The 16245-nt window shown below is 40.0% G+C and overlaps 1 protein-coding gene and 1 long non-coding RNA gene across 4 annotated transcripts in view; one reads left to right on the forward strand and one right to left on the reverse strand.

The window, feature by feature from the left end:
- The window catches only part of pgrmc2 (progesterone receptor membrane component 2), a 41707-nt gene extending 40846 nt beyond the window's left edge, over window positions 1-861 (reverse strand). Inside the window, exon 1 of the mRNA XM_048537984.2 lies at window positions 483-861. Coding sequence (XP_048393941.1) covers window positions 483-831 — 349 coding nt within the window. The 5' untranslated portion in view covers window positions 832-861. The remainder of the gene's footprint in view (window positions 1-482) is intronic.
- Window positions 862-1043: 182 nt separating this feature from the next.
- The window catches only part of LOC125453159 (uncharacterized), a 167941-nt gene continuing 152739 nt past the window's right edge, over window positions 1044-16245 (forward strand). The window contains exon 1 of one of the 3 annotated variants that reach the window (XR_007247710.1): window positions 1044-1116. This is a non-coding gene — a long non-coding RNA (uncharacterized LOC125453159). The remainder of the gene's footprint in view (window positions 1117-16245) is intronic. The other 2 variants (XR_009443960.1, XR_009443980.1) reach the window with 2 other exon arrangements.

Below are 16245 nucleotides of genomic sequence, written 5' to 3' on the forward strand. Positions count from 1 at the left end.
GCAGATCGAAACCCATTCACTCATCTCCTGAACATAATGAAACGACAAAAAGCGACCAACTAAAACAGTTTTACGCTGCTAATTTGGAGATTCACCGATTAAAGCATTACACAGGAAACCATCTTCAGGTCCGTATCGCGATTTAACTGTGCTGAATGTTCCTGCCAAAAAAAAAGTCGCAAGTCACATCCTCAGATACTCCTTCTTTCACTTCTCCCTCTGCCTTATTTGATGAATACTGGAGTAAATAATATACTCCCGTTACAACGTGTAGTGATCTTCGTGTACCGTTTCCATATAGATACACCCAATGAGCGGGAAATGCAAACACGAAGACTACACATAAATTGCACATAGCTGAACCATCTCAACACACAAGGTACAGCGAAGTTGTACAGGCAGATGACTATCTGCATTTCATGGCAATGGTTGTGAAACCCGTATTTTGTTTATTAGGTGGGTGATTTTGTGGTTGCACTGACCGGGTCCGTAGAATTTCTTTCCTTTGGTCACATCGAAGACTTTGCCGTTGACAGCGAGCAGAAGCCGCGGGTTCTGGAGCCCGTCGTACTCACGCAGCTGCTCCAGGCTGAAATCGCGTTTCTTCATCTTGGGCAGTTCAGGCTCCTTGCTTTCAGTCTCCGTGCCGCCCCTCCTCCTCCGGTACAGTCTGTACACCCCGAGCAGAGCCAGTAGCAACAGACAAACATTGAACACTAACCCGCCGACACCAAAACCGGCCATCCCGGCCGCTTCCTCCTCCTCCAAGGACGGGCCACCTCCCTCGCCACCACCAGCACCGCCACTATTCCCTTCCACATCGTCCGCCATAATGCACGTTAGCAACCTCACCAGTAGCGCGTACCCACTCCAGTATAATGGATCCCCATTGGCAGTACCTCCGCCAATCACACATCACCCCGCGTCTCCGACGGGAATTGTAGTCCACGAACCCGCGGCCTCCGCCCCCAGCTGCACATGCGCCTGATGGCCGAGCGGCTCAGCGATGATGACAGGCGCGGAACAGAGTGCATGCGCAGATTGTTAGGTGGCCGCAGCGCTTACGTGGCGCCGTTAGGATTCGGCACGTGGAATTCCGTTAACCCGTGGGTCAAGGTAACGGAGTGGAGTTTGCTACTAGGAATGTATCATTTACAAATTTTGTTGTAGTTGTATGTAATAACGGCGCTAGGAACGTAATTTGAAATGTTCAGCTGTGGATTATTAACTACAGAACTTAATTTCTATCATCGTCATGCAGGGAGTTTTGGGTTTGGTTCTTTAATCTTTCGTTTTTGAAAGAATAAACCTTGAATGAGCCTGGACCGTCTCCTCTTCAAATAAAGAACATTGTTTAGTTCAGAGATAACAAGATGCAGAGCCGGATGAACACAGAAGGCCAGGCAGCTTCAGAGGAGCGGGAAAGCTGACGTTTAGGGTGATAATGGGAACTGCAGATGCTGGAGAATCCAAGATAATAAACTGTGGAGCTGGATGAACACAGCAGGCCAAGCAGCATCTCAGGAGCACATCCTCTCTGATGCCGAAACGTCAGCCTTTGTGCTCCTGAGATGCTGCTTGGCCTGCTGTGTTCATCCAGCTCCACACTTTGTTAAGCTGACGTTTAGACCCTGCTTCAGAAATGTTTAGTTCCGGCTCTTGTTGCCAACCTTTGGTTCCAGTCTATCTGGTCCAGACCCATTCTTGCCCTGTTGAAGTCTGTTGTCTGCAAGCTGATTATCTTCATATTGGCCAAACAATGTTATTTTCCACCATCATATTAAACCTTATAATGCAATGCTCACAGCCCCCACCCCCAAAATGTTCCCTCGTCATCCACTGATCTACCATGCCAACCTCATTACCAATAACCAGGTTTTGCAGTGCATCTTTTTTGTTGGACTGGACACATACAGCTGTGGGAAATTCTCCCTGTACAGAATCTAAGAATGCCTGCTCAACATTATCACCATCCCAGTTTATATGTGGCTAAATAAAGCCCTCAATTATTAGCTACTCAATGGTGTTTACACTTATTTAACTTTAGTGCAAATTTGCTCCTCCTATAACCTTTTCACTAGTTTTGGTTTATAGATCGCACAAAATTATATAATTGCACTGTTCTTATTCCTTAGCTACATCCAAATGGATTATGCCCTCAAACTATCTGAAATATCCTCTTTCTCCAGTGCTGCAAGAGCCCCCTGGACCAAAAATGCCATCACTCCTCCTTTTATTCCTTTCCCATCTTTTCTGAACATCTCATAGCCAGGAAAACTTAACACTCAGATCTCTTTTTTAAACCAAGTTTGTGTTATCATTGCAACACCATAATCTACGTGGCAGTCTGTGCCTTATTAGTTATATTTGTGCATTAATGTAAACATTATGTAGATCTGATTTAGTCTTAATTAGTTGCTCCCTTACTCCTACACTAATCAAATTATTATGCTGTATTTTAGCACTATTTGTCTCTTGCAGAATGTTTGGTATCATTTGGTATTATTCACTAATAGTCATACCTCTGCACTCCTAATTTAGACCGTACCAACTGCACTATCAAAATATATTTCTGTTATTATCCATCCAGATAGATACACCTACATTAGCAATGTAAACAAAACCTAATGTTTATCTTTTATTATTTTATATTAATTCTCACATTGAGAGTATATTCCATTGAATTGTGGTACAGTACCACTTTGCTAAACAGTAATAAATTTTAAACAGATCAAACAACATAAAACTGAGTGTCCATGTGGTGCTGCTGCAATTGACAGCAACAGAATTTCATTCAGCCACAATTAATGGCTGAACATACACCGCCATGAAAGTATGACAGGGCCTGGGTGTAGCCGTTGCTTGGTGAGTGCGGGAGGTTATGACAGGAATGTAGAAGCAGAAGTAAGCCATTTAGCCCCTTGAGTCCAATCTTCCGTTCGAACTCATGGCTGAACAACTACTTCAATGTCATTTTCCCACATTATCCCCATATCCTTTAATGTCATTAATTCAAAATCTATTAAGCTCTGGCTTGAATTTATTTATTGACTTAGTTTCATAGCCCTCTGGAGTGGTGAATTCCAAAGGCTCATCATCCTCTAACACTTTGTAAAGACCATATCTTTTTAAGAATGTAGACATGTTCGCCAAGCCAGTGGGTTTGGTTGCAAACACTTCATCACCCTGCTAGGTAACATTATCAGTGCACCTCTGGTGAAGCGTCGGTGTTCTGTCCTGCTTGTTATCTGTATGCCTTGGTTTGCTAGGGTGATTGGTATTATTTCCGGTTTTCTCTCTCAATGGTTTGTATACAGTGTCAAATTCCATGTGTTTGTTGATGGAGTTCTGTTAGGAATACTAGGCCTCCAGGAATTTCCTGGCGTGTCTCTGTTCGGCTTGTACGATTATTGATGTATTTCCCCAGTCAAATTCGTGTCCCTCGTATCCATGTGTAGTGAGACAAGTGAGAATTGGTCGTGTTTCTTGCTGGCTAGGTGGTGTTCATGTATCCGTATAGTCAATTTTCTTCCAGTTTGGCCTATGTAGTGTTTCTCACAGTCTTTGCATGGTATTTTGTACATTGCCCGAGTTTTGCCAGTTTTGGGCATGGGATCCTTTACGTTTGTCAGTCGCTGCCGTAGGGTGGTTGTCGGTTTGAAGGCTACTCTGATACCTAGGGGCCTAGGTAGTCTTGCTCGAAGTTTTCAAAATAAACCAATACCTGAAAAGCACAATATGCCTTTCCCATGAAACAACCCACAACAGGAAGCCAGAACACGACCAGAATCTCTTATCACCCTATCAGATATCAAGCACATTACAGAGATGACTGCAGGACTACTCAGACCCCTTGGTATCAGAGTAGACCACAAACCAACATCTACCCCATGGCAGCTACTGACGAACGTAAAGGATTCCATGCCCAAAACTGGGGCAATGTACAAAATACAATGCAAGGACTGTGAGAAACACTACATAGGCCAAACTGGAATAAAATTGTCTATATGGATGCATGAACATCAACTGGCCACCAAGAAACACTCAGTTCTCATTTGTGTCACTACACATGGACAATGAGGGACATGAGTTTAACTGGGGCAACACATCGATAATCGCACAGGCCAAACAGAGACAGGCTAAGGAATTGCTAGAGGCTTGGTATTCCAACTGGAACTCCATCAACAAACACATGGATTTAGACCCTGTGTACAAACCACTGAGAAACAAAACCGGAAGTGATGCCACCCGCCCCAGTAAATCCAGGCAGATAAGGAAAAAGGAGGAAAGAACACTGACGCTTCACCAGAGCCGCACTGATGATGCTTCTGGCAGGGTGATGAAATGTTTGCAACCAAACCCACTGGTTCAGCAGGCATGCTTACAACCTCATGCACAGCCTGAGCTACAAATCTTCTTGAAAGTACCATAACTTCTTATTTTTCTGTGTTGTTGATTGTGGATTAAAACACAACAAGAATTAGGATTGCTGCATGTCTTAAAAACAATTTACCTGGCAATCTTTCTAAGTGCCTTTTACACAGATATTGTTCAAGAAGTGAAGGAAAATCAAGTTACAAATGAGCTAGTGCCAAAGGGTGTACAAATAGGCTTCAGCTGGCATTAAGTAGTTGATTGGTCTGAGGTTTGGTGAAGAGTTGTTGCTGGCAAAGGCCTTCTGCCTGCCAACAACTAGTTGATTGGCCTCAGGCTAGCTGAATAGCTTGTGAATGACAGTATTTGGGAATAAGACATTGGATTTCCAAAAAGGAAGGAGTTATCCCTTTACCCTGTAATAAAACTATCTGAAGCCTGAAGCAAATTAATTTATTTTTCCCTCATCAGTTGCTGTAGCTATGGCTTTCTAACCAGTAAGGTAGAGACTTTAGAAATGTGAACCAGTTGACCTATGCTGCCTGCTAGCATGTGAAAGTATTAGTAGATGGAAAATCAAGGAGCAGTATACCCTGACAAACCAAAACAAACCTCACCAAACTGTGAGCAGGGACCATTGAATTATCTGTCCAGTTTTTCTCACTGCCTACAATGCCCATGTCTTTTATTTGTCTGTGTGGGGCGAGGGAAATTGATAAGCAGATTACTCACTGGGGTAATCTGCTGGAAGTAGCGCCTTGCTATTCACATAGTCATCATGAAAGTAAAAGGAATTATCTTCCATTTGGATAAAAAAATCTTTCATATCTCTCATCTGTCCTATGTACTTCTTCTACATTCACATCAGTGTCTTATCTGCAGTCACTGTTGTAATTAGATCTACAATCTGATCCATAGTCTTTCCTTTTGAGTTGACTTTTTAGACTTATTCTTACAAGCTCTGGTCAGTCCCATCGCTTTCCAGTTCAATTTCCCATATTCTGAGCAAGGTTGTGCCATCTTGTTAGAATGAAAACACCTTGGCTTCCAATTCTCTCATCCACCTTCAGTAATTTCCTTTCTGATTTGAAGAGAAGACAGTGGGACATTCCCACCCATCCATTTCTTAACTTGGCTGCTTGCCTTCCTTTCACTTTCCCACCTTCTATCTCATTCAAATTTATGAGGGTGACAGAAAAAATGTTCAGTTTTATGGATTATCTTGTAATCATCAGTCATTATTACTGTCTGTCCAGCAGTTGTAGGCCTTTATTCCGTTGAATTCTTATAATGATGGCAGTGAGTTTTTAAATTTCTCTGAGAGAATAACCTCTCTAAGACCTATATACATGGTTTCATCTTTAATGTCAAAATTACTTGCTTTGCTCTTTCAAATTAAATGTAGGTTTACTCAGGCTGCTTCCTTAAATTCTAGAACCTCTTGCTTATGTGTCTCAGCACTAACTGCTAAGCAGCCAATATAGTCTTTTCAGTCCCATAATCCTAGGAAAGCTCCACTGTGAAGCATAAATTTCCTGTACTTTATCTGTTAACTTATTCTGCATAAGCAATGCCCAGGTCTCTTTTGCCCAATTCATTTCCCAAGGCATTTTCACAAATGATGCGAAGAATGCTACACGTTACTGAAAATTTTGTAGGGACTGTGCAAATTTAAACATTTCCTTACTAAGCTTTACATGTTGACTCAGGTTCTCCTGATCAGAGTCTGCATCAGTGTCTGATGTTTGCTGTTTCAGTTGAGCCATTTTAAGCTTATATTCATGTTCTTCCACTATCTTTCTCTTGCAGTTCAAATTCTAGTTTTCTCAATTATAATTCCTGTCTTTTTATTTCATTCTATCTCCCTTGTCTTATCTTTTTCTGGCCTTTCCTTAATGTTTCCTTCCCTTAGGAATTCCATTTCCAGGTTTCTTATTCTCCATGCTTCACCTGTGACTGATTATCACCTGAATCTTAGATTTCACTACCAGATGTTTAGACCCTAGTGTAGAGGTTATGTCAGTGGGCTAATAATCCAGTAACCCAGGACATTGGTTCAAATCCCAGCATGGCAAATAGTGAAATTTGCATTCCATAAAATTTAGAATAAAGAGATATCTTAATCATTTTCAATTGTTGAAAAAACCCATCCGATTCTTTAATGTATTATGGGGAAGGAAATCTGTCATCCATACTTGGTCTGACCTATATGTGGCTCCAAATGTGGTTGACTCTTAAACCACACTCGCAGCCCAAGTGAACTAGGGATGGGCATCCTGTTAATGTTCTGTGAACAAATAAAGTAAACCTAAGTGCTGTGCTAGTAACTCTGCCTTTTTAGTCCTGATGGTTAATGCCAAGTCAACCAAGGTTGGTTTGAAATTTGTTTTAAGACTACCAGTGACAACTATGCCACCTATAGGAAATTTTTTGCTGTTTCCACTACCATGTCTTAAATGCATTATGGAATCTGTGTTATTTATTAATACCAGCCCCAAATCCTGTTGCCTCTGTTTCAAATCTAATCCTGGATGAGCCCCCAAACTTTATGACTCACTGGGGTAGCCTGCTGGAAAACAAGCCACACTGTTCCCATTTTGAAAAAGGAACTCTGAACTTGAAACATTAAGTCTGCTTTTTGTCTACAGATGTTTCCAGATCTGCTGAGTTTTCCCAGCAATTTCTGTTTACATTTTGCACCATTCTCAGAGTCAGAATGAAGTTAAATTTGTTAAAAAGTATGCAATATTCCATAATTCAACTCATTTTCTGACCCAGATTAATAGAAAACATGAACCACTATTTAATAGAAATAATTAGATTCTAGTCAAACGTAAAAGCTTATAAACAGTTGACTTAGTTTCAGTATTCAGTAAAATGTGTGTAGAAGAGTTATGGGAAAAATGTGTCAAAACTGTGATGAGAAATAGTAAAGATTTCAGATTGCACAGGGAAAGATTGTAAAAAAATTAGAGAAGGACTGACATAAACCAAAATAAGTAACAACTTAGGAAATATAGAACTTAGAAGCAAGAGTTTTTCATTTTTCCCTTCAACCCTCTTCCATCATTCAGTAAGATTACAGCTGAACTGATTGTGGTCTCAGCTTCACTTTCCTGTCTGCACTCAAGGGAGATAAAAAGGAAAAGAAATCATAAAATAAAAGTACAATTAAAATTGAGCATAAATTTTAAGTAAAAGTAAATTGGAACAAGTACTCAAGAATCTAGAAGGGTGGACAGAGAGTGGATGATACATGATTCATTAAGTAAATTCTCTCAGGGAAGCGATATGACCAGTCTAGCATTAGCAACTGAATCCTCAGGGCTTGGAGCTGACTAAGTGTAGAATAGAGAATTCTGTTGATATGGTAAAGGGACAAAGTACTGTGGAAAGCCCAGAAGGAGGAATGCTGGATAAAGATAAAGTAGGATAAGAGAATAATATTCTATGAAAGCCCTGTAAAGCTACCCAAGAGATTTTGTTAGTGAACATGTACCAGACACTGTCCAACAATTAAACAAACTTCACTGGAGAAAGTTTTAAAGTTTCAGAAGAAAAGATTGTTCAAAAACAAGTGAGAAGAGGAGGTAACACAGTGTGGAGCTCCATACTGTGTTATCTCTAACTCCGGCATCGGCAGTTCTTACTATCTCCAAGGAAGAGGAGGACTGCCTGGATACTCTGATTTCATCTGTGCTGTCCTCCCTAGCTTTCTAATTAGATTTTCCAGATCAGAGGGAGATTGTGATCTTCATTCTGGATGAACAGTGATATTTTCTGTGAGGACAATGCCTAAGACATGGTAAATGGCCACCTGAAGGTAGAGTTATGCAAATATTGGAAGGAGTGGTGAATAGCATAGATTCAAATGAGAGTGGTCCAGCTAAGGTTAAATGAGAAATGAAAATGGACTGTAAAGGCCAAATGTTTGAGAATTGGCTGAAGTAAACACGTTATTGGCAGCCAGTAGAAAAATAGCATTGCTTTCTACATAAAATACTGGAATTCCATTCAAAAAGACTGATGCCTGAGAGACGGATTATACATAGGTACAAAGAGATTTTCAGATGGCAACAGGCAGCCATTTATGAGAAGAGGACAGGATTAAAATAAAGGATTCTTGGAAATAGATTACCACACTGATGCATGCACCATGGCAGACATTCCCTGTTAGGGGAATACGTGTCTAGGAAACTATATGGTGAAGTCTATCTACATGAATGCTGGAGAATAGGACTGCAAAAAAATTACTGGCAATTTTATTCATAACAGTCATATAAAATTACTTAAAAATCATTACAACATATTGACCTATTTTGTTTAATTTTTTCCTATATGTCATATTTTGTAAATGGGTTTAAGAATGTGTCTCACTCACTCTTCAATTATAAATTTCACTCCTAACATTTCCCTTATACTAATGGCTCCGTTATTGGAACTGACAGAGTTGAGAAGACGTGTACTTCACTTTTATTATTGAACAACTTGTAGTTATATAACACCTTTAAAATGTTCTCTGTTATTTCGCAGAGCATCACAAAACAAAATAGAACTCGTAAGGGTGTATTGTGGCAGGTGATCAAAGTCTTGTTTTAAAGAGATTGAGGAGGATAGGTACTCATGGACATTCAAGAAATTTAACAAAGTATTGGAGATGAGGCATTAGATTGTAAGGATGGAGGGGCAATGGTTGATTTTTTTTAAGGAGAGGTGATGACAACAAATATGAGGGAACGAAATAATGTTATTTTCTGACATATATTGTACATTTGTAACTAATGTTCCCCAATAATTCAGGTATGCTCACTTACAAGAAAGTAATTCAAGGGGAAAAAACTAACATTTTTACTGTATGAGAGAAAAAGTGCTAATTGGTTGGCAAGTGAACTCTCATTGTGACAAGGAATGCATCCATTTATGCTGTTTGACAGTTATCTGCCAAAGTGAGTTTAAAATTTTAACCTGGCATTGATTGATTAGGTTATTTCCCTGAGAAGTGAGCCAACAAATGGCTCTCACCTATATTGTTGAGTTGAAAGAGGTGCAGTGTGTGTGCATGTTCTTACTGTATGCAAAGTATAGGACCCTGTGTTCAAATAAATAGATTTCAGAACTTGCAAATACAACACATTGCCGATGGACCAACAATCCCAAGATGGTTTTTAAACGTAATTCCCCACACATTCAGGATTACAAAGAAAATGTTGTGAAACTGCAGAATCACATTTAGTTTTGCAAGCATGAATCAATTAAAGCAGTACATTTTTACTTGCTGGTTCTGTGTCTTAAAATATGTCTTGATGTCCATCTGCATTACACAATCTCAGTTTTATTTAGAGGGACAATTTATGAACGAGAAATTTGAGGAGCAAGGAGGTGTACCAGTGCAACTATCACATGCAGAACAATACCAGTGCCCATCTTCAGTGGTTAGCATAGCACAGAAGGAATCTATTCATCCTGTTGAGTTTTCATTGGCTTTTTGTAAAAGCAGTTTGTTGGTTCCATATGCCTGCCTTCCTTTTGTCGTCCTGCTGTTTTTTCCCCCCCTTTAGGACGATATATCTATGGAATACTGCAAGACCTTCAGGAGCAGGAGTGACAATTAATTGTGGAAGGAAATCTGCAGCCCTTATTGAAAAGGAATAATAGAGAATGGCTGAGGAGGTGTATTCTACCCTGGTCTTGAATAGAAATACTGCGTACATCACTTCCCTATTTATCCAATCACTTTTGTCACTAATCCGTTATGCAATGTAGTGTATTTGTCTCAGTCATCGTAATTAAATGTACTATATCCTTTGGGTAAGTACCTGATTTTCACTTCCTCATGCATTATTTTTTTGTTTTGACCTGGAAGTAAAAGAGAAGACAGATGGAGGTAGTATACAGTTACCTTTCATTGACACCCTAATCTTTATTGCTTTATTGTGCACAACTCTCTTGAAAAGGTAGCTTAATGTATCATACATGTTGAAATAAAATGAATTAATTTTATAGCACTAGAACTTACTCTGTCAAATATTTGCCAGAAGGAATCAAAACACCCATTGTAATAAATGATATTTTATTCAAATTTGGAAGTCCTTGATGTAAGTAACCATGAATTGCAGTTCTGTTTTGTCTCCATTTCACAATCATTTTCATTAGCCCAAGAATCTCATGTTGGATATGTTGAGTTTAAAATTAAAAAACATAAAAATATCTAATTAATATCTTTGAAGGACATTGGTAGCTGCAATAAAAGCTCATCCACTCACACTAATTAGACCCTCAACACTGGTTATTAGGATGCTTACAGATATCCAAGTGCCATTGTGAAAGCCAGAACTGGAGCTGGATTGTAATTCATTATTAGTTGAATTCAGTTATTTCGATGACTCGTGTCCCAAAATCATTATTCTTGTGGATTATGTTTTATCTTAAGTGACCCAAAAAAGTGTATTTCTGTGGTGCAGCATTGTTCCAAACATAGCTTTACTGTTAAGATGCAGCAAGAATACTGTCCGGCACTATTATAATCTCTGGATTGCTGCCTGAGCCATGTGCAAATTGGCATAGGGAAGTAAACATGGGGCTAAAAGAGTGGTGTGGGAAAGAAGGTTTCCTGTTCATGGGGCACTGGCATCAGTTCTGGGACAGAAGGGATCTATACTGCTGGGATGGACTCCACCTGAACATGGCTGGGGCTGGGGCCGGGTCCGGGTCCGGGTCCGGGTCCAGGTCCAGGTCCAGTGTTCTGGTCAAAAGGACGAACAGTGTGGTTAGTAGGACTTTAAACTAGTAAGTAGGGGGGAAGGGAGAAGTGAGTGTAGAGGAAGACTAACAATTAATGTAAGGCAAAGCAACAGGTTAGCAGGTGACGAGGAAGCTTCAATTCCATTGAAAATTTGGAAAAACGTGAAAGGGAGGGAGAGCTCAAGAGCTGTTAGTAATGGAGGTAGCAGAACCCAAAAAAAGGTGCAAAAACTGGCATAAGGGCGTAATGCTTGGAGCATTTGAAACAAGGTGGATGAGTTGACGGTGCAAATCATGGCAAATGGGTATGATTTAGTGGCCATGACAGAGACATGGTTACAAGATGGTCATGACTGGGAGTTAAATATCCAGGGGTATCAAACTGTTCGAAGGACAGACAGGAAGGTGAGGGAGGAGGTGTTGCTCTGATTTTTAAGGATGATATCAGAGCAGAAGTGAGAGATGATGTAGGTTCTACTGAACAAAACGTTGAATCCATTTGGGTGGAAATTAGGAATAGCAGGGAGAAGAAGTCACTGATAGGTGTGTTCTATAGGCCACCAAATAATGATATCATTGTGGGGTGGGCAATAAACATTGAAATGACTAATGCATGTAAAAATGGTGCAGCAATTATCATGGGGGATTTTAATCCACATATCGATTGGTCAAACCAGGTCAGTCATGGCTGCCTTGAGGAGGGGTTCAGAGAATGCATACGCGATAATTTCCTTGAACAACATGTAATGGAACCTACGAGGGAGCAAGCTATCCTAGATCTAGTCCTGTCTAATGAGACAGGAATAATTAATGATCTCACAGTTAGGGATCCTCTCGGAAGGAGCAATCATGGTATGGTCAAATTTAAAATACAGCTGGAGCGTGAGAACGTTAAATCCTGTATCTATGTCCTGTGCTTAAACAAAGGAGACAATGAAGGAATGAGGGAGGATTTAGCTAAGGTAGAATGAGAGCAAAAACTTTATGGTGGGTCAATCGAAGAACAGTGGAGGACTTTCAAAACGATTTTTCACAGTGCTCAGCAGAAGTATATTCCATTGATAAGGAAGAGCTGTAGGAAAAGAGAGAGCCAGCCATGGATGTCTAAGGAAATAAAGGGAAGTATCAGATTGAAAAAAAAACACATACAAAACAGGAAAGAGTAGTGGGAAACTAGTAGACCGGGAAATCTTTAAAGGTTAACAGAAAGCCACAAAAAAAGTTATAAAGAAAAGTATAATAGATTATGAGAGTAAACTAGCTCAGAATATAAAAACATGCGGCAAAAGTTTCTATAAATATGTAAATCGTAAAAGAGAGGCCAAGATAAGCATTGGTCCTTTAGAGGATGAGAAGGCCAATTTAATAACTGGGAATGAGGAAACAGCCAAGACATTAAACAATTATTTCGTCTTCACAGTAGAAGACACAAATAACATGCCAAAAACGAATGGCAAGAAGGTTATAACAGGTGAGGATATAGAAACTATCATCATCACTAAGGAGGTAGTGCTGGGCAAGCTAAGGGGGCTAAAGGTAGACAAGTGTACTGGCCCTGATGAAATGCATCCCAAGGTTCTAAAAGAGGCGATGGGGGGAATAGCAAATGCACTCGTAATTATTTACCAAAATTCACTGGACTCTGGGTGGTTCCCACAGATTGAAAAAACAGCCAATGTGACGCCACTGTTTAAAAAAGGAAGTAGACAAAAAGCAGGTAACTATAGGCCAGTTAGCTAAACTTCGGTAGTGGGGAAAATGCTTGAATCTAGCATTAAGGAAGAAATAGCAAGACATCTGGATATAAAGTGTCCCATTGGGAACACCCAGCATGTGTTCATGAAGGGTAGGACATGTTTAACTAATTTGGTGGAATTCTTTGAGGACATTACTTGCATGGTGGACAATGGGGAATATGTGGATATGGTGTATCTGGATTTCCAGAAGGCATTTGACAAGATGCCACACCAAAGGCCACACCAAAGATAAAGTTGCATGGTATTACAGATAATGTATTGGCGTGGATAGAGGATTAGTTGACCAGTAAAAAGCAAAAAATAGGGATAAATGGGTGTTTTTCTGGTTGGCGGTCAATGGCTAGTGGTGTCCGTCAGGGATCAGTATTGGGACCGCAATTGTTTACATTTACATAGATGATTTAGAGTTGGGGACTAAGTGTGGTGTGTCAAAATTTGCAGATGACACTAAGGTGAGTGGTAGAGCAAAGTGTGCAGAAGACACAAAGTCTGCAGAGGGATATAGATAGCCTAGGTGAGTGGGCAAAGGTCTGGCAGATGGAGTGCAATGTTGATAAGTGTGAGGTCATCCATTTTGGTAGGAATAACAGCAAAATGAACGATGTTTTAAAAGGTAAAAAATTTGCAGCACATTGCCGTGCAGACGGACTTGGGTGTTCTTGTGCATGAATCACTAAAAGTAGGATTGTAGGTGCAGCAGGTAATTAAAAAGGCAAATGGAATTTTGTCTGCCATTGCTCGAGGAATGGAGTTTTAAAACAGGAAGGCTATGCTGCGGCTGTATAGGGTCCTGGTGAGGCCATACCTGGAGTACTGTGTGCAGTTTTGGTCTCCTTGCTTGAGGAGAGATATACTAGCACTGGAGGGGACGCAGAGGAGATTCACTCAGTTGATTCCAGAGTTGAGAGGTTTGGATTATGAGTAGAAACTGAGTACACTGGGATTATACTCATTGGAATTCAGAATAATGAGGGGAGATCTTATAGAAATATGTAAGATTATGAAGGGAATAGATAAGGTGGAGGCAGGGAGGTTGTTTCCACTCGCAGGTGAAACTAAGACTAGAGGGCATCGCCTCAAAATAAAGGGAAGCAGATGTAGGACTGAGGTCAGGCGGAACTTTTTCACCCAAAGGGTCGTGAATCTGGAATTCCCTGCCCAGTGAAGCGGTTGAAGCTACCTCACTAAATGTTTTTAAGGCAAGGCTAGATAAATTTCTGAACAGTAAAAGAATTCAGGGTTATGGTGAGTGAGCGGATAAGTGGAGCAGAGTCTCAAAAAGATCAGCCATGATCTTATTAAATGGTGGGGCAGGCTCGAGGGGCCAGATGGCCTACTCCTGCTCCTAGTTCTTATGTTCTTATTATAGACTGACCAAATTTAGCTAAATTAATACTCTTAAGATGACAAGACAACATTGGCCTGTTTATGGAGAACCGTTGATATGACATCAGATACCTTAATTTCTCTGTACCCCCCTCAATGCTTCCAAACTCATAGTACCACAACACCATACAGCCTGCTTCTACCTTCTGCCCAAAATCCACAAAACAGGACTGCCCTGGCAGACCCATTTTTCTGCCTGTTCCTGCCTCATGTAACCTATCTCTTCCTACCACATTTGATTTTCGTCCTTTCTTGTCCAGCCCCTTTCTACTTACATCCAAGATTCTTCAGACGCTTTATGTCAGTTTCAGAATTTTCGGTTTGTGGCCACCAGCTGTCTCCTTATCACCATGGATGTGCAATCCCTTTACATGTCCGGCCTCCATCAGGATTTTCAAGTTGTCCACTTTTTCCTGGAAAGAAGACCAGAACCGTCCCATCTACTGCTACCGTCCTCTGCCTTGGCAAGCTCATTCTCACTTTGAACAACTTCTTTAACTCCTCTCACGGTACTCAGATTAAAGCTATGGCCATGGGAACCTGTTTGGCTCCCAGTTATGCCTGTCACTTTGTAGGGTATGCGGAATATTGGAAATGGGTCAGGGGACCCAAACTCTGCCTTCTCCCCACAGATGCTGCCAGACCTGTAGAGTTTGTCCAACAATTTCAGTTTTGTTCTAGGACAACTTTAACTTTGCTTTGCTTTGTCTATGTACTGCTTCAACATTATAGATACATAAATAGTACCTTTTCTAGTTTTGGCACCATATTTTCTCTGTTATCATTACTATATTTGGCATTGCTTTATCCATGTACTGCTTCGAATTATAGATTGTGGTGGACCATTCTTACTTTTGAGCAAAAATGTAATTCAATTTATGATTATATTGCAGAATTTCTGAGATTTTTGCTGTGTTGTTCGGTACCTTAACTTGCTCAGGAACATGAAAACAATTCTTATATGCAGAGTTCAACTCAGCCTGCATTTAGTGGATTTAAGCTGGAAAGATTTGCAGCTAGAGCACATGTCACTAATCATGAACGTTGATGACTTTAATGAAGATACATTTATATGTTACAGAAGTTAGTAATGTTCAAAGAGCATGAGCATAGTCTCAAACACAAATGCAATAATGTACGATTTAAAAATGTTGGAACAAGGTTAAAAGAACAGAAGTATTATCAAGAAAGCCAAAAGGGAAGACAGTTGATGGAAGAAATTCTTACACACACAAGTGAAACAGATATATTACTGTGAAGGAAAAAACAAGATTATTTTCAAATAAAGAACTAGATAAATTAAGAAAGGAATACAATACTGCACTATGTGTGTGTCATTAAACGTTGTTGATAAACTGATAAACTAGACAGAAAATAAGAGCATGGTGAGCAGAGGGGAAAAAAATCAAACAGGTGATGTTGGTGGTGGAATGTCTAATTGCTTGTTGCATTAATTATGTATTAAATCACTTGAAATATTAAAAGATTTTACAGCTAGAGAAGAACATGTATATAATTTTTAACTGACCGAAGTTGAATGTTACAGTTAAGTTAGAACTACTACATCAGAGTATGACTATGTTGCAAAGCATATGCAAAATAAAAGCAGATGTGGAGAAAATAGTCACCCAACAGACACAATACAATCTGGGAAAGATTTCTGACCAGTTGTGATAAAATTTGACTCAGAGTCATTGCAATAAGGAAAATGTGTAACTTTTAAAAATGCCCAGGGAATCTGAAAGTGCTCTTAAGAATGTTTGGAAGCGAGTTTTAAGAGCTGACATCAATTATAGATGAATAAATTACAATTTTCTTGGATAAGAAAACATAGGTTACATGACCTGGTGAAACTTGACTTGGAAGCAATCTCAACAGGAAGGAAAATAATATTCGAAAGCTGTATGACTTGTAGACACAAGAGTAGAGGTATGAGGCAATCAGCGCAAACATGTAAGGGCTCTTGTTGGACTGAATCGAGAAAACT

The sequence above is a fragment of the Stegostoma tigrinum genome, chromosome 1, assembly GCF_030684315.1.
Source record: "Stegostoma tigrinum isolate sSteTig4 chromosome 1, sSteTig4.hap1, whole genome shotgun sequence".
Classification (NCBI taxonomy): Eukaryota; Metazoa; Chordata; class Chondrichthyes; order Orectolobiformes; family Stegostomatidae; genus Stegostoma; species Stegostoma tigrinum.